The sequence below is a fragment of the Cydia amplana genome, chromosome 7 (assembly GCF_948474715.1).
Source record: "Cydia amplana chromosome 7, ilCydAmpl1.1, whole genome shotgun sequence".
NCBI lineage: Eukaryota > Metazoa > Arthropoda > Insecta > Lepidoptera > Tortricidae > Cydia > Cydia amplana.
Genome location: NC_086075.1, coordinates 15527530 through 15554840, shown reverse-complemented (window position 1 = coordinate 15554840; position 27311 = coordinate 15527530). Strand labels below are relative to the sequence as shown.

At 37.8% G+C, this 27311-nt stretch overlaps 2 protein-coding genes across 2 annotated transcripts in view; one reads left to right on the top strand and one right to left on the bottom strand.

Moving 5' to 3' along the window:
* LOC134649624 (uncharacterized) overlaps positions 1 to 27311 on the bottom strand; it is a 215175-nt gene that overhangs the window by 134414 nt on the left and 53450 nt on the right. The window lies entirely within an intron of this gene.
* On the top strand, positions 8408 to 27214 carry LOC134649608 (uncharacterized). The gene is made up of 2 exons (XM_063504436.1): positions 8408 to 8612; positions 26242 to 27214. The coding sequence occupies exons 1-2, from the start codon at positions 8610 to 8612 to the stop codon at positions 27196 to 27198; spliced, it is 960 nt and encodes a 319-aa protein (XP_063360506.1). The 5' UTR covers positions 8408 to 8609; the 3' UTR covers positions 27199 to 27214.

Sequence of the window (27311 nt, the reverse complement as noted above, 5' to 3'; positions counted from 1 at the left end):
AGGCAAAAACGGAAACCCCATAGGACCACCCGTGCGTCCCTCTATCCATCTGTCACAGTCTACTTTCTCCGAAACTACTGGATTATTTAAATTCAAATTTAGCACTTGTGACTCAAAGTCAAACATGTATTGTAAACAAATGAATTTTAAATATAGATGCAGTTCTTGAGGAATAAATGAGAAAATCTAAAAATAAAGTTCTTCAAACTATATCGCGTTGCATATCAAACAAAAGAGTTTATCGCAAGAATCTTAAATATATTCTTTTTTTTATAATTTTAGGATAAACAGTTCACTCACGTTTAACATAAAAATAGATTGCCAAAATCCGTGCAACTTACTGAACCCCCCGGAACGCGAACCCGACCCGCACATGGCCATTCTATTCTAATCGTCTTTGTTTTTCTATATGAGCCATTTATTGTAGAGCTCCGCCCTTTCTTAATTCTTTATAATATGGTTCAGTTTTGCATAGAATATTTTAACCAAAACAAACATATCTCATTCATTTTTATGATGACGTGCGAAGTGTTAGTCGAAATTTGAAACTAGTACTTGAGCTAAGAGAACCAATCTAATTTTTGGGCAATGTTTTATAATGCAAAAGCTTTATAACATTGAAATAAAGTTCAAATTATTTTATAAACAAGTATCTTAATAAATTGGTTTACTATAAATCACCAGGCCCTTCAAAACTTTATCTAGAATTTCAGTCACTTCGGCTTATTTAAGATGTGAGACGAAAAATAGCTGTTCCAATTACCGTGTGAAACAAGAATTAAATTTAGCCGATTTAAAAATAGAATAATACTATGTTTACATATAATGATAACATGGTAGATAGATTCTGGCATGTTACAGTGTGCATAATGCATTTATTATTATGGCGCTTGTAAATAGGAATATCATGAGCAATTACCGTTTGAGTTTGTAATTAGCAAAACAAAAGCACATGATTACAAGATGGAAAAAATAAAATAGTGAGTGAATTAAATATTTTTTTAAATACCTACGCTTCTAAGCTGCATCATCATCTTCTTCGCGTTGCCCCGGCATTTTGCCACGGCTCATGGGAGCCTGGGGTCCGCTTGGCAACTAATCCCAGTAATTGGCGTGGGCACTAGTTTTTACGAAAGCGACTGCCATCTGACCTTCCAACCCAGAGGGTAAACTAGGCCCGTATTGGGATTAGTCCGGTTTCCTCACGATGTTTTCCTTCACCGAAAAGCGACTGGTAATTATCAAATGATATTTCGTACATAAGTTCCGAAAAACTCATTGGTACGAGCCGGGGTTCGAACCCGCGACCTCCGGATTGCAATTTGCAAGTCGCACGCTGTTACCGCTAGGTCACCAGCGCTTTTTTTGCGCTTGTAAGCTGCAATATACATAAATAAATTCGCAAATATTCCCCTTTAACACATAATAAGAGCCGTCTATGTAAAGTGATGTAGATAATTCTAGTTTCGTTATTCTTTCAACATTTGATAATCTTAACGATGTATTGTTGTCTGTCTATACATATTCAGGTAGATTTCAAAATAACGTTCGAATACGCAAAATTGTAGTACAAAACTACTTATGTATTATTTGGTAAATTTTAAAATACAGGCCAAAAGAATAACTGGTGAGATTAGAGGTGTATAAAGAAGGCAATGTGAGCAATAGGGGCAAAGAGCAGGTATATACCTGCTATCCCAAAGATTTGGCCGCATTTAATGTTATCAGTATACCTACCTACTTTGCTTGTACTTACTTACGGAAACGTTGCCAGTTCTCTATGATCACCTCAACTTCACCTCAGCAGTATGCTTTCGTCGAGATCCATGGTGTTTGACAAGCATCCACGAAGTATGTTAATGAAAACTTTTACTTACCTACTTATTTGTGTTGTGTTTCGATCTCTCACAGTGAACTTGTCGTGGCAAAAAAGTCCTTTTGGAATTAGATGTCGCTTCAGTAGGTGTCTCGAGCTTAGACCGAAGTACATAGTCTGCGAAGTTTGTCAACCGCAGGCGAGGCGAGTTTCGCCGGCCTGTGATGGTCAACAATGAAACAAAGTGGTTGGAAACTTATTTATTTATCTGGCGACTTTGCCGCATTCATATTGCTGCAGAGTCAATTTTAATATTTACTTTGATACAATGTAGGATTTTTTATTGATGAAAGTAGTTATTACGCAAAATTATTATATTTCATAAATTCTATCTTAAAACAAGGAATCATAATTGTCAACTGTATATATTATGTGAATTTGTGGGAAATCAATAAACATTGACATGTATATTGTATAAGTATTGTATAATTTGTATACTAATAATTGTTCTCGTTAAAATGATCATGATCAGTGTTAACTAGTAACAGAATCCTGAACTACTTACCGGACTTCGTTACCTACATCATGCGGCTTTTAAATAAGTAATTATTAAGCCCTTGCTACACGGTCGCCGACAAGCCTTCTAACCGTCTGTCCTTGGTCTGACCTTGGTCAATTTTGGTCAAATTTTGTTGGAAACAACTGTCTACACGGTCCGTCCAGACCAAGGCCACGCGGTCTGAGGGGCTTGTCGGCGACCGTGTAGCAAGGGCTTTATTTTTCTACTCCCGGACTTTTATTTGTCATTTAAAGGGTCGTGCACACATCTTTAAAACCCTACCTTATAGTTGTCAAGACAAGTCTTTAGTCTATTTCCCAAAAAAAGCATTTGTGTATATACACGCAGTATCTTTTTGGCACTTTTTAGGGTTCCGTACCCAAAGGGTAAAAACGGGACCCTATTAGTAAGACTCCGCTGTCCGTCCGTCCGTCCGTCCGTCCGTCCGTCCGTCCGTCCGTCCGTCCGTCCGTCCGTCCGTCCGTCCGTCCGTCCGTCTGTCACCAGGCTGTATCTCACGAACCGTGATAGCTAGACAGTTGAAATTTTCACAGATGATGTATTTCTGTTGCCGCTATAACAAAAAATACTAAAAACAGAATAAAATAAAGATTTAAGTGGGGCTCCCATACAACAAACGTCATTTTTAGGGTTCCGTACCCAAAGGGTAAAAACGGGACCCTATTACTAAGACTACGCTGTCCGTCCGTCCGTCCGTCCGTCCGTCTGTCACCAGGCTGTATCTCACGAACCGTGATAGCTAGACAGTTGAAATTTTCACAGATGATGTATTTCTGTTGCCGCTATAACAACAAAAACTAAAAACAGAATAAAATAAAGATTTAAGAGGGGCTCCCATACAACAAACGTGATTTTTGACCGAAGTTAAGCAACGTCGGGCGGGGTCAGTACTTGGATGGGTGACCGTTTTTTTTGCTTGGTTTGCTCTATTTTTTGTTGATGGTGCGGAACCCTCCGTGCGCGAGTCCGACTCGCACTTGGCCGGTTTTTTCGATACTTCGTGTAATGACCACTTAAAAAATATTTTATGAAATACATTGTTGCCAAATAATTGAACCATAGACATTTTTTTTTAATTTCATTCATTCTATTAGATAGATACCGTAGGTCACTAGATGACATGAAAAATATTTGTTAAATTTACAATTTTATTTCAAAGTAAGTGCTTGGTCGTAGAAAAAGTATTGTATGCAACGTTGTTTATTAACTGAGTCAAAAAGTACTCGTCGCGTCTTTATTAACAATTTTCGGCTTCGCCTCGAATTGTTACTCACCCCACTCGCCTTTTTTGACCTCTCTTAAACAACGGTTGCATAAAATACTATTAATTATAGTTATCGGAACTCCATTCGCAGAATGTTTTATTTCACAGAATATTAAAATAATCGCTGGTGTGTAAAAGTTTAAAAAGAACTTGACAAATATCTGCGCCTTATAATAATTGCGGCAATATTTTCTTGTGTTTAAAGCCATATTATTCACACTCTAGGCGTTTTCACATATGGAACGTTTACAGAATATCCATTGTGTAAATGGATATTCTATAAACGATCTTTTCAACCACAATGCGCAAAACTATGTCACCACATGCCATAAGGAATGCGAATGCGTGAGGTCCACCACCGTTCCTTTCAAAAGTCGAACTACATCTTTCTCTAAAGAAAGTACTGCGTGAAAGCGAGACAAAACTGGCTTCAGACGCAAGGAGGCACCGTTGTACTCTTTCTTTTGTTACCAGACCCTTTGTTTGTACTAATGGACCAAGTTTCTTTGCCATTCAAAGATATTAGTAAAAGTATCCGTTATTCGTCATAGTACCTCGAATGTTAGATATCTCTACGTTAGCTAAGTACAGTTTTTTTTTTTTTTCAACTTTTCATCATTTTATCAGTTATCACGTTATACGTTTAATTTACACTTCAAAAATATAGGTAGTTAACTGATTAAACATACAAATTATAAACTAAAATAAACCTAAGAATGAGTAAAAGTAACTTAACAAATAAAATATCACCCCTCACTCTGATTGTCTCCCGGATCAAATGTGCCAAAAATACTGGCCGCATTACCCCGCTGAATGGCCAGTGATATATGTTGGACAAGGAAAGAACCAGAGCGAGGGTCACAGCCCCTATCCGTTAAACGTCGCCCTATATCCTTAATAAAGGCTTTGGCCTCGGCACACCAAGGCCCCGCCGTCTCGACGGCAACCGGGACGAAGTCGTACACTTGTTCAAGGTTCGCGTACTTGCTGTGCTTCAACCTAGCAGCACTTTCAGCCGCTGCACCTGCCTTGTTCACCGTGCGCGCGAGATGAGTGGGTGCAAAAGTACTCACACACGTGGCATCCCAAAGCAAGCTGCGGCCCTTCGCCCAAGGAACAAGTGTAAGACCATCCGGTCTCTTACCGTCCAAACGACTTAGGCCCTGGGGCTCCATGATACATGGGACGTTCGCCGACACCAAAGCTCGCCTTATTAACTCATTGATGGCACAGTGCCTAGGTATCCTACCCACACACCGTAAGCAGCTTAGCCCGTGGTGTCCATCCGTCTCCACCATTACCCCGCACTTACACTGATGTGGCTCGCACACCTTGCCCCCGATTCTCAGTGCTACCGCCATCCGTAACGTGTCATTATCAAGTAAGGTTCCCAAGTGTGGTGTCGGCAAGGCATGCAACCATGCCCCGGACTCAGGTTCCCTAACAGCCTTTAGCCTGGCAACGTCCTTCCCCACAGCACTCTCCAACAGGCCCTTATGCCACTCACGGCACAAAATATCATCCCAAAGTCTTTGTGAAGAGGGGTTTTCTGGTCGTTCAACTCCTGCAAAGCGGCACGACCACTCGGAAAGAGCCTCCTGAAGAAATGTAATACAGATATTGCCACCATTGAAGGAAAGAATTCTAGTGGCAAGACCTGATGCCGCATGAGATGATGCTAGGAAAGCCACCAAACCGACGTCACGCATGCAACGTACCCCCAGACCCCCATACCGAACAGGAAGTGATGCCTGGCGCCACTGTGGTTCATCGAAGCTGACATTCAAAACACCCTCTAAGCCCTGACGAAGTACACGATCAAACACCTGTACATCTTGATCAAACCTCCATATCGGTGCAGTTCTCAAGATATACGTCACACGAGGCATTGCAAAGCAGTTTCGTAGAAGAATGAGTGAAACATGCGCCGACAAGTGTTTGAAATGTACAAAAGCAGACTCCAGCGCCTGAGTCTTGGCCTGAACCGCCGAGCTCACCCCCTCTGGAAAAATGGGTGCTCCTAATAAGGAAAATGAAGTTTTGTTCAGCAGCCGGAGACCTGGAAAAACCGACTGGAAGTTAGGCACGGAATCTAATGCTGAGGTACCACATGGATACAGCTGACATTTTGTGGAATTTACCTCCAGCCCAATTGATTGCAAAGCCGGTAAGAGCCTACTCACATCATCCAGAACTACATTAGGGCTTCCTCCAATAGTGCCATCATCCAAGTACCACACATTCAATGGTGACTGCAAAGTCGTTATACAATTCTGTATCGCAAGACAAAATACCAGAGGACCCAACGGATCTCCTTGTTGAGCACCAACCTGTGAAGAGATCGTGCTGTCACCAAAGAACAGGTTACTCGGAGAGGAATAACATTGGAAAAGAAAGGGATACAAAGTTGGAACACATGTCTTTACCTGTTCCAAAATTATATCCCTTTCTACCGAATTAAATGCGTTCTTGACGTCAAGCTTCAATATAACGGTATCGCTGTTCTCACGGGACTCAGCAAAATGCCTAGTCGCATGGATTGCCGCCTCGCAACCTAAAGGAGTGCCAAAACCTATTTGACGTGGCTGAAAATATGCTGCCATCTCATCCTTTACTGAACGGCAACCCAATTTAGCAACGAGTCGCCGTAAGGTTGTACCTATTGCAATGGGCCTTACACCTCCATCTTTTTTCTCTAACGCGCATAAACTCGCACCATATAAATAAGGGCAGACTTGGGGGTTAAGCATGCCACGTAAAAGAAAATTACACAATTTAGTAAGCGATTCGAGAAGTTTGTATCCATTGTCACCCACATTTAGCGAGGTGAGTTCCTTCAAATGTTGTGGGCGAAGGCCATCTATGCCGGCAGCAGAGCCATTGTAAAAAGAACCAATTGCGTTAGTAACGTCGGATACTGATATGGTAAGAAAAGGACTCGTTAGGTCAGGCTCAGGCGGAAAATCAAGTGGTCTAGAAGGTGCAGGGTGCTTAGCCCTCAGAGCCTCCAGAGTGTCGGCACTAGACGGAGCAAGAGAAGAATCGGACAAAAGAAGACGAACCGCCCCTCTCAAATCTCCATCATGAACCTTGCCTTCTATTGCCCGGTACAAGGATGGCGGTTTGTGGCCGGCTGTATCAGGAAAATACAAACTTGAACTGTCAATATTTTCCTTAACCTTTGAGGTCAAAGATCTGGCCGTCCCGCCCTCAGGCACCCTCAGCGCGGTAAAGGGAAATGACAGAAAAGCGAACCAATCGTTAACCTCATTAGTCCGGAGACACGCATCGACCAATTTTGCCAATTTGCCTGCAGCAAGGTTCCTCGCACCTTTGGGAATGTGCTTCAACACCCGGACATTCCTTTTCAATGCAGGCAAACTATGAAGACCTGCATTAATCGTGGATTCTCCTTGCGCGGGTACTGTACTGGGGTCGGAGCTAGAGGGCCCGGCACTTTCTTTGTGAACCTTACCGATATGCACATTAAGGCCCCTTGATCCTGCATACAACTTAGAAGAACCAGGGCAGTGTGGGCACGCTACTTTAGTGGGACAGCTCATATTAAAAATAGACTAAAACTAACAGTATGCTTAAAAATGTAAAGGATACAAAATATATATATATATATAAGTTGATTGATGACGTCCTGTCGCAAGCCCTGGATGGAAGGATGCTGAAGGGCCTTGGCCCTGCGCCGTTTCCTGCAGCTGGCTTTCTTGTGGCAGAAGGTACGTCTTCTGGACTCCTATCGATCCCTTGGCGACGTGTGTAATTTCTTATGAGGTACACGAAAACAGCATCGCTTGCACAAAATACGCTTCAGTGGTAAGATTTACAAGTACAATTATATGTAAACACTATTTTTCAATGGATATGTTTTGTTATTTTGGCTTGATTTCGTTGATTGACGGCGACTGTCACGTCCGTGTAGGGCCCCAAGAAACGCGTTCGGGCTTCTGCTAAGTCTCGCTTGCTATTTTTTGTATTTTCAGTACAGTTTTAACCTAATAAGCTCTTTTAAAACGAGTACTTTGACTTGAATGGAAAGGAGACCTGCAATTTGGACATCCATAAACATAAAGCTGTCAGTGAACTGTAACGGAGCCTTCACTGTTTTACGATCGCTTTGTAAAAGCAAACAATAGAATATATTGACAGTTTAATGATTTGATGAGAAACGATTACATACAATGATCAGTCAATGACGTCACTGTTGGATCTAGGGCACTATGGCCAATTACGACTAAAATACTATAATTTTATGGCCTATAGAACCTAAGGGTCAATACAGCAAACGCACAGAATCGAGTACATGTTATGTTAGACTTACACGAGTTTAGCATTTGTATGCCGAGTATGGCTGACGAAATTTTATATAATTTGCACTGATATCTCGAACAAATTGTACCTATGTCCAATTGGTGCAAATTAAATTTCGTCAGCTATACTTCTATGCCATCGCAGAGCTTGTTTTACCACGCTCAGGGAAACTCAAAAACCAACGCGACCAGCCTGATGGTAAGCGTAGATTACAGCCTATGAACGTTTGCAACTGCAGTCGTATCTAATCGCGTTCTCGATTGTTTATAAGTATATAAGGGAAACACATTACAATACAATACAATGAAAGTGACTTTTACCAATCGTTAGTCACTAAGCTCGTGTAAACCCAGCATAACGTTCAAGTGCATAAAGGAACTGGTTGGCAAGGTAACGGTCCGCATGCTGGATGGCAGTGGTGGTGCAAAGCAGACGAGTCGCCTCTAAAAGCTGGTCAGAGGCGCGCGCGCCGCCAGTTGCCAACCTCGCCGTGCGCCGACCGTTGTGCTGCTTCCGTAAACAGCAACTCCATGTGGTGATGACAAATGTAAACATTTACGACACGTTTACAGTGTACCAGTGAAAGTGATACGTTCAAGTTTTATGGAATAGTCAAAAAAGTTAGAATGGTAAGTTGGATTGTGTACAGTGAGGGAGAACTCTGAGTTCGTGGTTAGGTCATATTTACACGAGAGGAGTCAATTAGCACTTACGTGATCAGGACAATCAATGTAGGTAAGATAAACACCTAACGGATGTCTAGATAAAAATGTGAAAAAAAGAGGCCCTATTCAAAAACAATTCGTGCCGATATTTCTACGATACTTATTGACAAAACTAGAAACATAACATAAAACAAGTTTTTGTGACTTATTAAACTGGTTTAACCGATAAAATTATTAGAAGAAACATAAGAATTTTAATAACTACGAGTGTACTTGTAAATATTTGGTAATATATTTTATACGTCTTAATAATAGTAAAACATACTCAGAGTATTCATGGATATAAAATCACAGTCACGCTCAAATCAGTTTATAATGAAATTGAAGTCGGTTAAAAAGCCATAACGTTACAAAAGATTTTGCATGTCCCAATAATTGCATGATAAACGCGATTATTCCTTTTGACCTATTGTATAAACATATTTATAAAAAATGCCAAGCTCACGAGTAACCGGCTAATTGTGTAACGAAACTGACAGATGATCACGGAGTTGTTTTGAAATAATATATGACAGATAGCCATACAAAAACGAACGTTTAACATTAAATTTTATCTTAAAGTGTAGTAAATGCTATGCGGAAGTTTTTAAACCTTTAATTGCAAGTACGTAAAGTACCTAGGGTAATTGTGTCAGATACCGTCCAATTATAGGAGATGTCTACTTTGAAATGCTAAAAAAAAATATTTAAGTAGTCTTACTTAAATGTGCTATATTTGTTTGTATTGCTCATATTGTCTATTTTAGGTTAATATTACGTGACCTTAAATAATATTTACGGTTTATTTCATAAAAAATATATTATGAAAAAGTAGGGTTATTTCAGTTTCCGTCCGCCTGTGAGCTACTTTTCGTCCACGTATGAGTCAGTTTTCGTCCACTGTATGAAAAAGTACTGTAGGGTGCATTATTGCATTGAAAATCAATTATACCTATCTTTATTTTTTGTTTTTATGTTATATAGATAATTCTTAGTTAGTTACTAGCTTCTGCCCGTGACTTCGACCGCGTAGAATGGTTATTTTCGTGATAAATATTTATATATATTTCCTTCCTCAGGACTCAGACCGACAAACAGTGTTACATTCGCATTTATAATATATAATATCAATATAATAAGGAATCATTTATTTTTAAGCTATGTACGTTACTAGTACCGACTTAGTTTTGTTGTATATAGGGTCGTTGCGTTAGTTTTCATCAACTTATCGGAGCTGCCAGAGTAGCGGACAGTAAAATTTATCATGAAATACCCACTTAAATATATGATAGTTATTTGTTTTCTTGTGTTAATTTATGTATAGGAAAAACGAACGGTCCGGCGCACGTTCGATCGTGTGTAAGGTGATCCGCCGTATGTACGTCCATTAAAGCCGTGTAACAGACAACCGCACCCATGAGTGAGAGCGAGAAAGAGATGGCTTTTAAGGACGCAGTTTTATAAAGCCCCACATTCACACTCCTACCGTGTAGGCCGCCTCGTAGTCCGCCTCGTTGGGTAGGATTGTGTATGGGGGTTGTGGACTACGAGCCGTCCTACAAACGGCTAAACGGTAGGACGGCTCGTAGTCTACAACCCCCATACACAATCCTACCCAACGAGGCGGACTACGAGGCGGCCTACAAGGTAGGAGTGTGAATGCGGGGCTTAAGTGAGAGCGAAAAACAGATACTTATTAAACCAGCATCCACACGGCCTGGTACAGCTATCAGTTCATGCTGTAGGATATAGAGCGAGATAGGGAGACAATTATATGTCTCATTCTTGCAGGACTATTTTGTAACATCGTGTAAATACTGCTTAATAATCATAGACATTTCAATTATTTTAAAGCCCGCTTCACACTCGTGCGCGAGATATTAAGGAGGGAAAATCGTAAGATTTGACATTTTTTATATTAAGATTCGAGTAATGCTTGATGCTTAAATAATTAATTGCCTATTTTAACTTATTTCCTCGCATATTTGGGGCAAACCACTATGCTCCGGTGGGAATAGCAATTCGTGGAATCGTCTCATTGTCGGACTCAGTTCAATTCTTTCATTTCGTCGAACAAAATCGAAACTCATCCACGAATTGCTATTTTCGCCCTCAGTAATCATGTAATAATAAATCTCGTCTACACCACTCATAGTACATGGACGGAAACTGAAACAATATTTAAAGCTATTTTTAGTTTTCGACCACGTATTTTAAACATGATTTTAATCAAGCAACACTGACAAAATCGTGGACGAAAACTAAAATGTATAATCTTATAAGCAAGAAACATCATTTTAAGAGAAAATATATAGTAGTTTATAAGTCTTTTGAAGTAAAACGATCATAACAAATACTCACCTAGCTGTTCCAGTTACCGTCCGTGTGGTCGGAAACTAAATATTTTTCAAAATTAGTATGTCAGTACTCGTCCACTAAATTTATCAAAGATTATTATGAAAAAACTATAAAAAACACTTAAAATTGCGTTTACTATACTTTTAAGTTGCAGTATGTGCCAATAACGTAACTTAAACTAGTTAAATTAATTAATAAACTTACCGTGAACATTTGCCGCCAACACTTTTTTTTTCTTGCAAAATGACGTTTTCAAGCTCTGGATGCAATGCCGCCACTTACATAATTTTTTTTAAAGCCGCTATTTGTCAAATAACACTTTTATTTTGGTAAAAATATTGCTTAGACATTATGGATTGCAACAAATCCAAACATGTGTGAGAAGGCTTGTTTATATTCAAATTTTCCGCAATTCTTTGTAGCAACTCCGCCAAGTGGACGGAAACAGGCACTGGACGGCAAACAGACACAATTACCCTACTTAATCTTCTAATGGTTTACGAAATATGCAAATTAATTTAGATTCGCTAATGTTTCCGCTATCTGAAGCAAGGCCAGCTACTAAATTCTCATTTATCCGTCTCATTTATCTCAACATCAGGTTCAAGGGTGCAACCCTGAAGCACAATCCGAACCCCAAATACTTGGGAGTTACACTAGACAGAAGCTTAACATACAAAGCTCACCTACAGAAAGCTGCAAGCAAACTCAAGACCAGGAACAACATTATCCAAAAACTCACGGGAACCACTTGGGGAGCCACTCACTGCACCCTGCCTTCGAACTACGGCTCTGGCTCTGGTTTACTCAACGGCTGAGTACTGCGCCCCAGTTTGGATGAACAGTGCACATACTTCAGCCGTCGACGCGCAACTAAACCAGACACTCCGACTAATTACTGGATGCTTAAAGCCTACGCCGTCCCACTGGCTCCCCATTCTGGGTAAAATAGCTCCCGCACACCTTCGTAGGAACAAAAGCCTTCACCGAGAAGCCACAAAAACGCACAGGTGCTCTAACCTTCCCATCCACCGAGACCTCAACGAGATGAGTAATAAAAGGTTAAAGTCCAGAAACCCCCCTGCTCTACAGATGCCCAATCAACAAACCACTTGGAGCCTGGTGGAGGCGTGGCAAGCAGAATGGTAGCACCAAGTGGACCAAATAAACCCCCTCATCCATCTCACACCTCGAACACCCCCCACTGGCTTCAAAGCGCCTCGTCGCGTATGGTCCGCCCTTAACCGCTTTAGAACTGGAATTGGTAACTGTGCACACCACTGGCACAAATGGGGTTGAAGTGCCTCTCCTGCATGCGAGTGTGGACACCCAGACCAGACCATTGAACACATAGTGCTGGAATGTCCTCTCACAAGATATACGGGCCACGTGAATGACTTCAATACCCTGGCTGGAGAAGCGGCTGCTTACCTGAGTAGGGCGAAATTTTAATTTTAAGTTAGTTAAGTTCTGTATCCAGTGACATGTAACCAAGCCATACGATAAATAAAATAAATTTATCCGTAATATCTCAGTATATAAGTACATTTAAATTAAGCCTTAGATAACGTAATAATGTACAATGAGGTCAATACACCAGGAATCTACTTAAAATATGTACCTAAGTAATCATTATTTGTTAATTTAGTTTGAAATTAGGTCCCGATAACGCCAGATGCGCTTTAGCAGATTCAGAAGGTACTCAAATACTTCAAGATAGCTCTAACTTTACTTAAAAAAACTTAAGTTTTGATTAAAAAACTGTGAAAAACTTGATTACTATAATCAAAAGTCGCGTTACCTAAAATTTAATGTAAAAACAATTTCTACTTATACGAACTAAATAGTTCCTCCTAGTGTTAAAAATGAAATAGAGTCCCGACCCGACGCATAGGAAGTATTCTAAAATGGAAACTTTGAACCTTACCACTCATGATGTCAACATTTTACTTTCTACATAAAATTACCCTCCTACAGTATGTGTACACAAGACTTCCTTGTATGCAGTAAAAACAGTAGGTAGATGATATCTTTCTCCAAATTCCTTAACCGATTCACTTTCACTTTCTTAACCATAAAGTCAGACAGGATTCGGATACAGGTTAATTAATATGTAGTTACAATGAACAAGTGAATGTTATTTATGGAAAATTTCAGAAAAGTATTTCAGTTTATTAAATTGTAAAACGGGGCTTAACGACGCCGTCGGAGGTAAATGTTAAAACTTAAAGTCCCGTTGTATAATTTAATAATGTGTAAAAGTTTTTGGAAAAAATTTCCTTTTTGGTGCAAGCTTTTATCGCTGACTGTATTTTTCTTACGACAGACAACTAATACTCATCGAGACAATTTTAAAAACCCCTAACACAATTAGGTTGCGTTGTTTCATCACAGAGTTCCTATGGCCACCTCCTGTCTCTATCATCAGATCAGCTCGATGGTACCATAATATTGCATTGTCACCAGACTTACATGTATGTGCAAAGTTTCAGCTCAATCGGAAACCGGGAAGTGGATCAAATTTAACTTGCAAGATTCCATTACATAGTTAAAAAGTGACCTAATAAAAGCGAGTTAAAAATCGTGAAAGTTTACTTAAATCAGTATTTTACTTCACTATTCTAAATAACACCTAGTTAGGACTACACTATTCCTAACTCAGAAATCACAAGTCCATTTAGAATCTACGTTCAAACACCGTTCGTGGACACTTCATTTCTTTTGTCAATCGAATTGTACAATTCAATAAACAATTAGCATATTGATAAGTGTGGTAACAGTTGCGCTTTTACATGTTGTGGCAAAATATGCGCATCCGATGTGGCAACATCAGTCTGGCCGGCTCCGCCAATAGCTGTGATAACTTACAGAATATAGGGTCAAGTACACGAAATATTCTAATCCAGCACCGTAATAAGCCCACTACTGTAATCCAAGATCGGCAAGCTTCGCAATTTTATCACTTATGAGTGCCGCTGAGTCCACTGTTAAGGTGGACTAGTATAAATATGACTTTGAAATTCATAATTAATGTGCATAGTTGGAGAGCGCACTTATACTGGTTACCCGAAGCATTTGGCTAAACTGCACTTGAAATAACCCCCATGTTTATAGTTGCCGCTGTCGATTTTAATTAGCATCAATTGTGCCAAAATATACATAGAAAAAGAAACCATAAGAAGAATGCCGTAAAGTTCAAAATCATGTATGACGCATAGCTTGATAGCAACTTTAACCATCCCACGAAATTCGTCCGAGGTTGCTTGAATCTTGACTAACGCCGAATAGTTAAGTACCTATAGCGTTTTGAAATTTCCCGCAGCTTAGGAAAACGGAGTTAGCGGTGGCTTACGTGAAGTTTAGGCTTAAGTTGTCTGAGTGAAATTTTAGAATTCAGCATACCTATATACGTCCCACTGCTGGTCACAGGCCTCCCTTCCTGCGCGAGAACTGAATAAATAACAACGACAAAGTTTTGAAACATTTTAGGGAAATGCCTAGAAATATGCACTTTAGCCAAATAATTAGCTTCATTTAGAAAATGATACTTGTCAACTTATGTTGTTACTTGTGTTGTTGTGTTTTTATGTAATCTGTATCCTGCTTGCCGGAAACCGTCACCATAAAAGTATTAAGGTAACCAGGAACATGCCTTTTCTGATTGTAACCTGTTTTTTATACAGGGTGCCATTTGAGTCGTGATCAGTAATATGTTTTTCTAACTCCATAAACAACGAGCAATTTAATGCCCCTACTCTTACTAAAATCAGACAATTTTTTTTGTTTTTTTGTTTATTTTTTGTCATTTATTTTACTTTTACAAGTGGCAGTGTGGTATTTAAACAGCTTTGTAAGATATTTCAAATGAAAAATTAAGTACATTTTATTTCTAACTGGGACAATTGACAAAATTGATGTCAATGACACTTCCGATTCAAAGAGGCGATTCAATTTACTAATTTAAATATCTTAATAAGCCATTGTAATATCCTAAATCCACTTATAAAAGTAAAATAATTGACAAAAAACAAAAAATAAAAAATAAATCTTGTCTGATTTTAGTAAGAGTAGGGGCATTAAATTGCTCGTTGTTTATGGAGTTAGAATAACATATTACGGATCACGACTCAAATGGCACCCTGTATATTCAGGATGCTTACTGCCTAATACATACATACATAGGTTAATAGACTTATCTACTAGATGCAAATGACAAGCTTAATTACAACTGGTATACAAAATATTAATTCTTGTAGCTTAGGTTCTAAAACTAATCGGCTGTCACGGATAACATATAAGCGAAAACGCTCGTTTAACACTTTATGTACAGCAATTTGCTAGGTGATAAAATATTATAATGATACGGTTTTTATTGCTATTGAATTCCTTGAAGCTCCTACTGCAATACAAGTAATATAAATTCTCATGTTTCCTGCGAGACAATATTGGTACCTACCAGAGGGCCTAATAAAAACGAAATTTCGTTACCTATTTGTCTCTCTTCTTATCTACTGAATTATTTCCTTTCGTTATCAATCTCTTCACTTTTGCATATTCGAGAGATAGAGAAACAGAAAACGACATTTCCATTTACTCGGTAAGCCTTCTGATTTTTCTTGAATGAGTGGTTAGAAATTCATGTTAATTATTTATTACAAATTTTGGCACGGCATGTTTAATGTATAGTTAACGTTCATCAACGTTCAGATTTTGTGGTTGTGGTGTGGGTAAATAACCTAGTTCATTCAAAAGTTCATAATTGTTAGCATTTATGTTGATGTCTAGTGCTTCCATTGTATAGGTCAAGATCGTCTAACTCACGATCTTTTTCGTGACTGCACCTTCAAATCCTAATACATAGTTACCTAAATTATGTCACGATATTATTGTAGGTTTAAAATTTGCATGCAAAACATAAATCAAAAAGTCAGTGGATTCCGAAATCTCAAGTGGCAACAGTTAAAAGGTAACTGCTGGTGTTCTACAGATAAAATAAAAATATAAAATAATAATATACATTTTTACTATTTAGTACCCTCACAAAGAATTGATGTAGGTACAGCGAGCTGCAAGAGTGCATAACCACTTTATGAATGAATTTCATTCAATAAGTGGGAATGCACTTTTGCAGCGGTGTGTAGGTACTTAACTACTTACCTAAGTTGATAAAAATCAAGCTCACTTATTAAAATACTAGCTTTTGCCCGCGACTTCGTCTGCGTGGAGTTAGTAATTTGGGTAGCTTATTTTTACCCAATCTGCTTTTTAACGATTTCCCATACAAACTTCCACCCCCCTTTTCACCCCCTTTAAGGGAGATCTTTGGGATAAAAAGTATAAAAACTACCCTATGCCCTTCCCCGGGACTCAAACTATCTCCACACCAAATTTCAACTAAATAGGTTCAGCGGTTATTGATTGCCCATACAAATTTCCACCCCCTTAAGGGGTGAGTTCTGAGATAAAAAGTATCCTATGTCCTTCCCCGGGACTCAAACTATCTTCATACCAAATTTCAAATAAATCGGTTCAGCGGTTTAAGCGTGAAGAGGTAACAGACAGACAGACAGACACACTTTCGCATTTATAATATTAGTATGGATATGGATTCTCCCCGTTTATACTTATATTTGAGGATCATTGATATAAAAAAGTTTTGAATTATGAATGATAAAACATAAAGAAATCGTAATTAGGTAAGTACATAATATTTATAAAAAAACGTATCATACCATATCTTTGTAGAATTAACTAACCACACAAAAACTGCAATCAAGTGTATTATATCCATTGTAGCCGTGTATTTATTTAGCAACAATTGACTCGCGTAATGCGAAACTGATAATAATTATCAGTATTATAATAGTAGTAGTATTATAGATTATTATCTTTATTCATTTTTCGTCTTAAGTTAGGTTTTATTACAATATGGATATAAAATTAAAATATAAAAACACTTACAAAAATATTATACACATATTATAAAAAGCGGCCAAGTGCGAGTCGGACTCGCCCATGAAGGGTTCCGTATTTAGGCGATTTATGACGTATTAAAAAAAAACTACTTACTAGATCTCGTTCAAACCAATTTTCGGTGGAAGTTTACATGGTAATGTACATCATACATTTTTTTTAGTTTTATCATTCTCTTATTTTAGAAGTTACAGGGGGGGGGGACACACATTTTACCACTTTGGAAGTGTCTCTCGCGCAAACTATTCAGTTTAGAAAAAAATGATATTAGAAACCTCAATATCATTTTTGAAGACCTATCCATAGATACCCCACACGTATGGGTTTGATGAAAAAAAAATTTTTGAGTTTCAGTTCGAAGTTCGAAGTATGGGGAACCCCAAAAATTTATTGTTTTTTTTTCTATTTTTGTGTGAGAATCTTAATGCGGTTCACAGAATACATCTACTTACCAAGTTTCAACAGTATAGTTCTTATAGTTTCGGAGAAAAGTGGCTGTGACATACGGACGGACAGACAGACGGACAGACGGACAGACGGACAGACGGACAGACGGACAGACAGACAGACATGACGAATCTATAAGGGTTCCGTTTTTTGCCATTTGGCTACGGAACCCTAAAAACCTAACCTAGGGTGCCGCCAGCAGCGGGGCAAGGCCCAAGCTGCCGGTGGTCAGGGCCGCAGAGAGAGGTACCGGCGGACTATCCGCGCCGTGTCCAAGATCACCGCCTTCTGCAGATTATAATTATTATAATCTTATTCTCGTATTGAGAAACGAGAAGATATACGCTGTTTCTGGCAGATTGGCTGTTGTAGATGAATGAACCACTTATTGGGTAACTGTTCTTAATTTTTTTACTCCCTAAGTCCCGATCCTTAATATAAGTAAAAATATTTACCATTTTAGATAATTTCAAATGCAAATCACTTTCAATGCGTTGGGTTAGTCTTATTATTTATTTTATAATTATTCAAAATTTCAAATCGATAGCAAAATAGTTTCCGAAAAAGTTAACAGTCGCTTTATAAGGGTTCTCTTTTACCTTCTAAGTACGGTACCCTAAAAACGAATATTAATAGTTATGTAATCCCTAATAATATTTAAAATGCTAAAGTAGCTCTGTGTGTGTCTGTTTCTCTTACTGTCACCTCTTCACGCTTAAACTGCTGAACCGTTTTAAATTAAATTTGGTATTGCGAATTTGAAAGGACTTATCAATCGTTTTTATCAATCATTATCATCTCACGTAGACGAAATCGCGGGCAGAATTTAGTACTAAAGTACATCATGCATTTTGTTAATGAGACATTAGTCCCACTTCCCACTGGCTCCCATCTCACCAAGCCCGTTAGCACTAGCGACAGCTAGCTGTAGTACCGGTTGCCGAGTTAATTAGATCTAGGTGTTAGTGGTACCTACTTATCTATATATATAAACGTGAAAGACCTGACTGACTGACTTAAATCAACGCACAGCCAAACCGCGGGGACTAGAAAGTCCAAATTTGGCAAGTAGGTTCCTTATAATGTCTAGGGGTCCACTAAGAAAGGATTTTTCAAAATTCATCCCCTATAGTTTGTATGGGGAAAATTATACTAATCCACGAGTACGAAGTCGCGGGCAACAGCTATCATGTTATATTATCCTATAGGGCTACCATCAGGCTACCATCAGTTTGGCATTGACATAAACGCTATCGAGAACGTAATTTACTTTCTATACATCTCGCTCGTACTCGCATATTAGTGCGAACGAGATGTATAGAAAGTAAATTACGTTCTCGATAGCGTATATGTCAGTTTTGACACTGTCAGTGACTCATGGTACGGGTTCAGGTCTATACAGCGTGCACTTCAAGCGTTTACCAGACGTAGCCGACGTAGGCTTAAGTTTTATTACCTGTTGTTAGTGCGTAATCAATTTCGTTTTTTATATTGGGCTGGGCAAGCTTTATTCATCACTTGTAATATTTAAAGTCTATTTTTTAATTCGGTAGACTGAAATGACAGTTCTTAGTATGAACATAAAATGTCATTTCATACAAAGAACTGTCATTTCAGTCTACCGAATTAAAAAATAGACTTTAGTTATGAGATAAGGTTATACGTCTTTCCTGTAAAAAGGCGCCAGTTTTGTCGCAATTTTAAGACCCCTTGGGTCAGTAATATACATGTTGAATATGAATCTTAGTCTTACTGAAACTTGGATATCTATAGTTTTGAAACAGCAAACGCAAGTAGACGCAAAAGTTGACCGGCCTTGATATTGATCTGTTTGCAACCACAATATGGTAATGATTTGTAAACACAAGTCACTGACACTACTTCAGACAGTGCAGTGGGCGTGATTTGATTAGTCACTTACTTACTAATTGACACTGTCTACATTCAGCGCAGAAAATAATGTACAATTAAATAGCTGGTCTATCTATATTAGCAAAACTTTTTTTTTAATACGTGATGCTCGCATAAGCAGCTTTCTTACGGAAATAATTGCTATTTTCATTAAACGCGCACGGGCACAGTATTATTGTAGGACACCACATTTAATTATTAAGTGTTGTAGTAACTATAGTTTATGTTTTTTTTTTCACTTATTAGTAACTTGATGATGATGATTGATAATCAAGACCCATGATAAATAGCCACCACTATGACTTTGCACTATAGCTTTTGACTACTTTTTACAATTTTGGTGATGTCATTGAAGGCACATGATAGCAAATGAAAAGGTTTTTTCTTTGATCTATGCAAGATGATGAAAAAAAAAATAGTATTCATGGAAGTCAGTTATCAATTATTTTACAGTCATTAGGATAAGTAATTGGCAGAGAAATAGTGACCCCGTTTAAAATCGCGTAAAGACAATACACACGACGTCTGTGGAGGTACACCTGCCTACTAGTAGGTACAGTAGGTATTATAATGTGGTTTTGAATTAACTACGTATATTCACTTAGAGCTTCAAGCCACGTAGTCGGCGGAAGACTGAGAGATAACTATTGATAACTTTCGAGATTGACTGGATGCAAATCTCGAAAGTTACCTATCATTAGTTGTCTTGTCTCTCAGACTACCCCTAGAATGTACAAGCAAATAGATATCTACAAATACATACATACATAAACACATACATACATACATATAGTTACGCTTAATTTCTGGAGGGGTAGGCAGAGACCACGGATTTTTACTAGCCACGATCCTGTGACATTCCTGACATACCTCTTTCGCTTCCTTCACTTTTATACATTCCTCATACACGCTCGCCGCTTTAGGGTGCTCTTGACCTGGCCTTTCTTTAGGATTTTCCCGCAGTCTACAAATATATATATTTTGGTTATGACATAATTAAAAGAGGCCACTTTAGGATTATATCTTAGTCATGTCAAAAATCCCTAATTAATATTTAAAATGCGAAACTAACACTGTCTGTAGGGACTGTAGCTTAAACCGCTGAGCTGATTTACATGGAATTTGGTATGGAGATACTTTGAAGTCTGAAGAAGGACATCTGATAGTTTTTATTGATTACCATCATCCCATGCAGACGATGTCGTGGACATATGCTAGTAAAATTATAAATATACACTTAAATATATGCCTATTTGAAAAATGAAGTTCGCGTAAATGACGCCAACACGGTACGGAGTCATACGTTTTGAGATATATAGATTGTCCAACGTTAGCGCTAAGTTAGTTTGCTACATACCCCTTAACTCCTCGATTCCCAGAACCTCTCAAATCCATATAATTCCGACTCATATTTGAGCCACTGGGATATGAGAGGTTTTAATTCTTAGTAGGTATTTCTTTAAATTTGGTACCTGTTAAGTATAATATATGTCCTCATGGTTATTGTCAAAGCATTGTCACAAAAATGTGGTCACGATTTTCCTAAACAATACGTTCCTACGTGCCGAATCACTGTAATGAGCATATAATGCTTTTTGTGTCCACGTTTGTACCGTGAAAAAATGACTCATTGAGTACCATAGGTACGTGGATACATCAGTCATATGTGTGTAGAACCTTATGCGTCATAATTTTGCTTCGCAAGGGTTTATTTAGTTTGAGACCAAATAACATTCTCAAATAACTGAAATATTTTCATTTAAATGAAAATTTAAATCATTGTTTGTTCATGTTTGTGGAAGTTTTTGTTGGCCAAGTGTTAATGAAAAGGCACACATTTATAAACTCTTTGGTACTCAGTCGTTAATCGTTTTTACATTAAGATGCACTTAATGTATGTAGGAAATATACCTACTATGAGCCAAGAGAATTGAATATCGTTGGGTAGAGTAAAAGTCTGATGCTAATGCTTAAAGGTTATTGTATCACTATGGATTTAATTTTAATAGGCAATCGGGTACACACACACAATCTGATGATGGATGAACCTATTCCGATTAATTCTTGATTCTTTTCTATTCTTACGCTGAATTACAATGCTTACAATAGAACTTAAAATAAAATCATACAAAAAGCATTGCATATTTATGCCATTGAAAAGCTATACAAAGTTTTGGTCTTACTGATATTTGAGTTTTACGCGACACTTTAGCTGTAATCTTCTAATCTTTGTAAAACCATAGAGAAAAAAATACATAGATTGCTCACTCCATACATCAGTTTTGTTACCAAAAAGACTATTAATTTCAGTGTCTACATCTAGCATCGAGTAGCGGAACTATCAGTACTGCTACATCTATTGTCAAGTAGGAGTACTGATAATTCCGCTACTCGATGCTAGATGTAGACACTGACATTAATAGTCTTTTTGTACCAAAACTGATGTATGGAGTGAGCACTCTTGTCTTACTATATTTCTCTATGGTAAAACTAAAATGATACAATAACAGACTGGCCGTGTTTTCAAAGGACCATCTTTAAGAAACGCGTCAACGCGCAATGGGCGCGGGAACGATGCTCAATTGTCTTGTAGACAATGAGAAGAAACTTCGACCCGACCGTTTTGTAATAACAGCAACGCTCTTAAATGACCTATGGTGGACCTTATGCCTTTGTAATAGGGTCTACGAATTTTCAGTTAACAATAAAGACGATGGTAGGAAGCATTATGCGAACGAGAACGGTTCGATGGTTGTTGTCGGAGTTTAACAGCAAATGGGTGAAGCGAATATAAAAGAAGTGTTCTTAAATAGTAGTTTATGCAACAGTGATATAATAAGGGTTCTTAAAATTCAAGGGTCGAAGTTACAAAACGAGACGTAGTCGAGTTTTGTAAAAAAAGACCCGAGAATTTTAAGAACCAATTATGAGCTGTTGCATACATTACTTTTTCTATGACAGCTTCAGCAAAAAAAAAAAAAAAAAAGAAAAAAAAAAAAAGTTATTATTAAAAAAGAGTTATTATTAAAAAAAAGAGTTATTATTAAAAAAAAAGAGTTATTATTTAAAAAAAATTGAGTTATTATTTAAAAAAAAAAGAGTTATTATTTAAAAAAAAAAGAGTTATTATTGTAAATGAAAACATACCTCTTTCAATCAAGATGATCGGAACTTGTATCTTTAAAAAAAATAAAGCAGTTGTATTATACTCATAAGATGACTGCTTGCAGTCATCTTATGAGCCTATAGACAAAGCATTCAAATGACATTGCTTTAGATATCACTGTCAGTCATTTAATTGACACATTTAAGTGCTGGAGTAGAAAAAAGTTTTAATGTACCAACAGTATATGCCTCAAATGGACTGTCACTTTGTCTGAATACTCTGAATGGCCATAATATAGTCTGTCAAGCCGGATATGTCAGTAGCAATGTAAAGCAAACTAAAGTATGGTATCCCTAGGAAACGAACAAAATGCAGCAATGTACATCGAACATCGATGAAATGTAAACAAAACAGTTCCACAGATAAGATATAAATGACACGCGATTTTCGAATAATTCAAACGTAGTGTTCCTAACCCGCGATTTTTCAAATCTGCCGCCTTTTTCTACTGACAAGATTTGCTTGAACGAGTATATATATTAAAATTAAAATAATGTTAAAAGATATGTAGGACGAAGTTATCCACAACATTTTATGAAAATAATAATATATAATAGCAGAATTTTCGGAAACCGAAAAGTTTTAGTATCAACGGCATTTAATTTATATCCTCCCTTAACTGCCTCACCAATTATCAAATAGGACAAGCGATCCCTTCTTTGTCATTTCTAAAGACAAATAATGAATACAGTTTGGCAGTTGGGTCCTTACAAAGTTGGGTTGTTAACGTGCATCGACGTCCACGTCACATTAGATAGGTCTCAGCTCTATATATTTTTGTAAGATGCTATGACATAAGGACACTGTCACACACACCATATTTACTCGGAAGCATTGTAAGCAGGCATTATAGGCAAGTGACAAAAAAAAAACGACTGTTGCCAGGTTCAGCGAATAGTAAACGCAAAAGTTGCAATCTCTTACAACTTTAAGAGCAATTCAAATTATTTTATTACATATTATATCCGGCCTACGCCACTGGAGGGCTTTTTCCCTTTCATCTATTTTAGTTTGCCATATCTTAGTAATCTTACTCATCTGTAATGATCATGATGATGATGCTAGACAAAAGTCCATGTCTTTAATTGCCTCTGTCATTCATTACGCCATGCGCGCCAGACCAAACACGTCTCTCGCATGCTATATTGCGTCTTCTGTATTTGCTACCCTTCACATGTCAGAATAAATTGCTTTGCCGAAAGGTTTTACGTAATGATGCATTAATATCGACGTGACTCTAAAATGAAGTAAAGCATCTCATTTAACAAATTCATATGATAATAACTCAATTAACTTACCAGACAGCTAGTTTTTTTTACAAATTTCCCAGTAATTCATGTTGCGTCTAAAATATTAAATAATTGTGTGCAGTGACCTAAAACGCGAATAAAATATAGCGATGAAAGATTTTAAGATTTCACTCATTTTATAAAGGAATGCCGAGAAAATAGGTCCTCTCTAATGCTTAATCGCAGAGAAATAAAACGTACCTAGTTTGAAGCTGCCAAGGGTAACCAGACTTTTCCTGAAAAGTCAGGAATTTTGTGTATTTTCCGGGAATGCGGTAGAAACACGACAAGATTTTCACTTAAGCGGAAGGTCGGACGGTCTAGATCGAGTGAGAAAGAACTGAAAACTTTAGCATATATTAAATAAAATATTGTTTGTAGTAATTTCTAAGATAAACATTCTGGGACTATTGAGTACTAGTAATAAATAAGTACTTAGCTATATGTTATTAAAAGTCACACGTAATGTTAGCAGAGATGTCAGCGTTTTAATATTAAAGTCGGATATTTTCACAGAAAGTACTTGGTAACCCTATGCCCGGCCCGGCTTTCTTTTTACAAGCCAGACGTTGGGTTAATAGAAATTTTTACATACAGTTTTCTCACATGGAAACTGTAATATTACTTTTTGCGATTCAATATGCAATAGCGAGTTTATATTGGGTTAAATTACAAATTGAGATATGAACTCATGATCACAAGAATTAAGCACCTGGATAAATATAAAAAGTTAGTAATTTCGATTAAATTTGCCTAGATTTGTCATGACATAGGGTAACGGCACCAGTGGCCAGCCGGGTACCAGTGGTCAGCCTTTTGAGCCGTTTATTGGTCATAAATATCTGGTATATTCGTTTAAACAAATCGCGAGTACTCAAATAGGAGCTTTGATTCCTTATTGGTTAATACGTCACACGACAGGTGCGGTGAGGGAACGGTGTGAAGAAATATACTCGTTCATACAGGTGCTGTTTGTCGACGAGTGCAATAGTGTCATGTCCGCCATATTTTTTACTGCACGTGGTGTTCTCTTAACAGGCAAGAAAAACTATGTTTTAATGTTAAAAGTTAATGTTTTTGTTAATGATTGGTTTATTTATTAGTTTATCTATTAAATTGCATTATATTTGAATGAAAATATCAATTTTTCACTTATAAATTGAGGGGGATGGCCACTGGATAACACTTTTTTCCAAAGAATCCAGTGCCCAGCCCCCCACGGCTGACCTTTGGGTTATTCGTTTATTTTATTATTTTCGAGCCAATGCGACCGTTAGGACCGTTAAATTTACATTTTCAAATTTAGTTAGGCATGCCCTAGTCAATTTAAAGTAAAACCCAGTAGTCAGCCGCATTTGAAATAACGTTTTAATGCGGCTGAGCACTGGGTTTCGCGGATCCAGTACTCAGCCATTGACCTTGCTTGGTACGTCGCCGCCAAAAATATGTCCACATTTTTAAACCCTATCTCATTGAAATAAGGTTCAAAAGTGTATACATATTATTGACGTTAACTATACATTACTATCATTTTGCTTTTTCCTGGTCGGTATATGACTGTTTATTAATGATAATTAGATCTGCATAGACTCGATTAATTATTTTTTACCTACTAGGAACATAATTATATTACCTGATTTACCTCATTAATTTTTGACGGATTAATTATTAGAAAATAAATATTGCAATTCTTAGTTTGCAAGAATAATTAAGTTCCTATGGCCAACAAATTTAGTGTCATAAGAATTGTATGTACCTATAAGATTTTTTATTTATTAAATAAGTAAACAAGTAGGTAAGTAATACATATGTATATGCAAAAAAATTATAAACTAAAATTAAAAACTACAACTAACTACAATAACAATAACTAAAATAGTAATAAAAAATAGATATTTGTATAACATCGTTGATTTTGATATATGCAAAAAATTATAAACTAAAATTAAAAACTACAACTAACTACAATAACGATAACAAAAATTATAAAGAAAAAATAAATATTATAATATCGTTGATTTTGATATAAATATTAGTGATTTTGATCTAATTATTATGAATAGTTTATATAGGCTGAGTACTGGGTACACAGAGGCTGCTTACTGGATTTTGGAGGCTGACTACTGGAGAAAAGTGCCACTTTTTGTTTAAACTTAATTAGAGATATTATAAAGAGGATTGTTATTTTTTAAAATATTTTGTTTTAAAACTATGATAAACAATTGATCTAACCATGTCATTTGTTTAATTATCCGACTAATCCTGTAGAAATGCCGAACGTTCAAACTTAAAAAAGTCGTTATAAGGCTGACTACTGGTGCCTTTACCCTAGACATAACTTAAATATACCTCAATTCTCTTTTGATATTAGTAAATTTATGAAACTAAAGGAGATTTTTTGGAATTACAGATGGCAAGAATACAACACGTGCTGCTCGCCGTGATAGCGATCCAAGTCTACGTCAACGCTGCACCGAGTGACGTCAGCAAGCTTGAAGACATAGCTGAAGTCGAGACAGCGAGTGTTGATGCCTCGCCAACCCCACTAGAAGAAAGCACCCTTGAAAACACAGATACCACAGGCCAGCGACAAAAGCGCTGGTACGATTTCGGAGGATTTGGCATTCCACCACTAGTCAACCCTGCATATCCTACTTTTGTGAAAAGAGACGAATCACAAAGCACCGGCGTTTACGGTTTAGTAGACGATCCGCTGTCACAAGTATACAGGCGGTTGCAAGACATCGCATCCGTAGCTAGACAACCAACCTTCCCGCCTTCTTTCCCACCATCATTCCCTATTTATCTACCAGTTCTTTATATACCTCAACCCTGCAACTGTAACCAGCAACCTCAGCCGACCAACAACCAAAACGGAAGCCAGCCAGATAGCATAACCAACCGCTTCCCTGAAATGGAGGATACGAGACAGAACTGGGGATATGTCGTCAACGACGACGAAGACAACGACGATGGACGGGATATTAGAAGGCCGATTAATTTTGACGTTATTCGACCGAACAACACTCTAACGAGGAGGCCTCCTCCAGTTGAGCACGGGACCGTTCAAGGAGACGGCACTTTGAATAGTATTCCTCCTGGAGCTCCGCCGACTACTTTTCGCCCGTCGATTATGAAAAGGCCGCCTCAGAACGCGCCAAAAGAGGTTTCAACAAACCAACTCCCGACTAACTGCGATGCCGCGGTCCTTAGTTGTTGCCACCGGCCTGAGATAACCTTCGAGTGCTTCACAACGCAAGGCTGCCCAGACGTCGGTTCCATCGGGAACCCCTGCGAACCTAACGATATTCTCCGAGTAATTGAAAGGTTCCAGAGGTTCTATGAGCAGAGGACTGGGTCCACGTGATCGGTAATAACTGGTGTTATTTATGTACAGTGCAATCTTTTAATGCAAATAGGTAATGATACGAAAAAAATATGAGAGAAAGTACAATAATATCACATTACATTTGCCTGCAC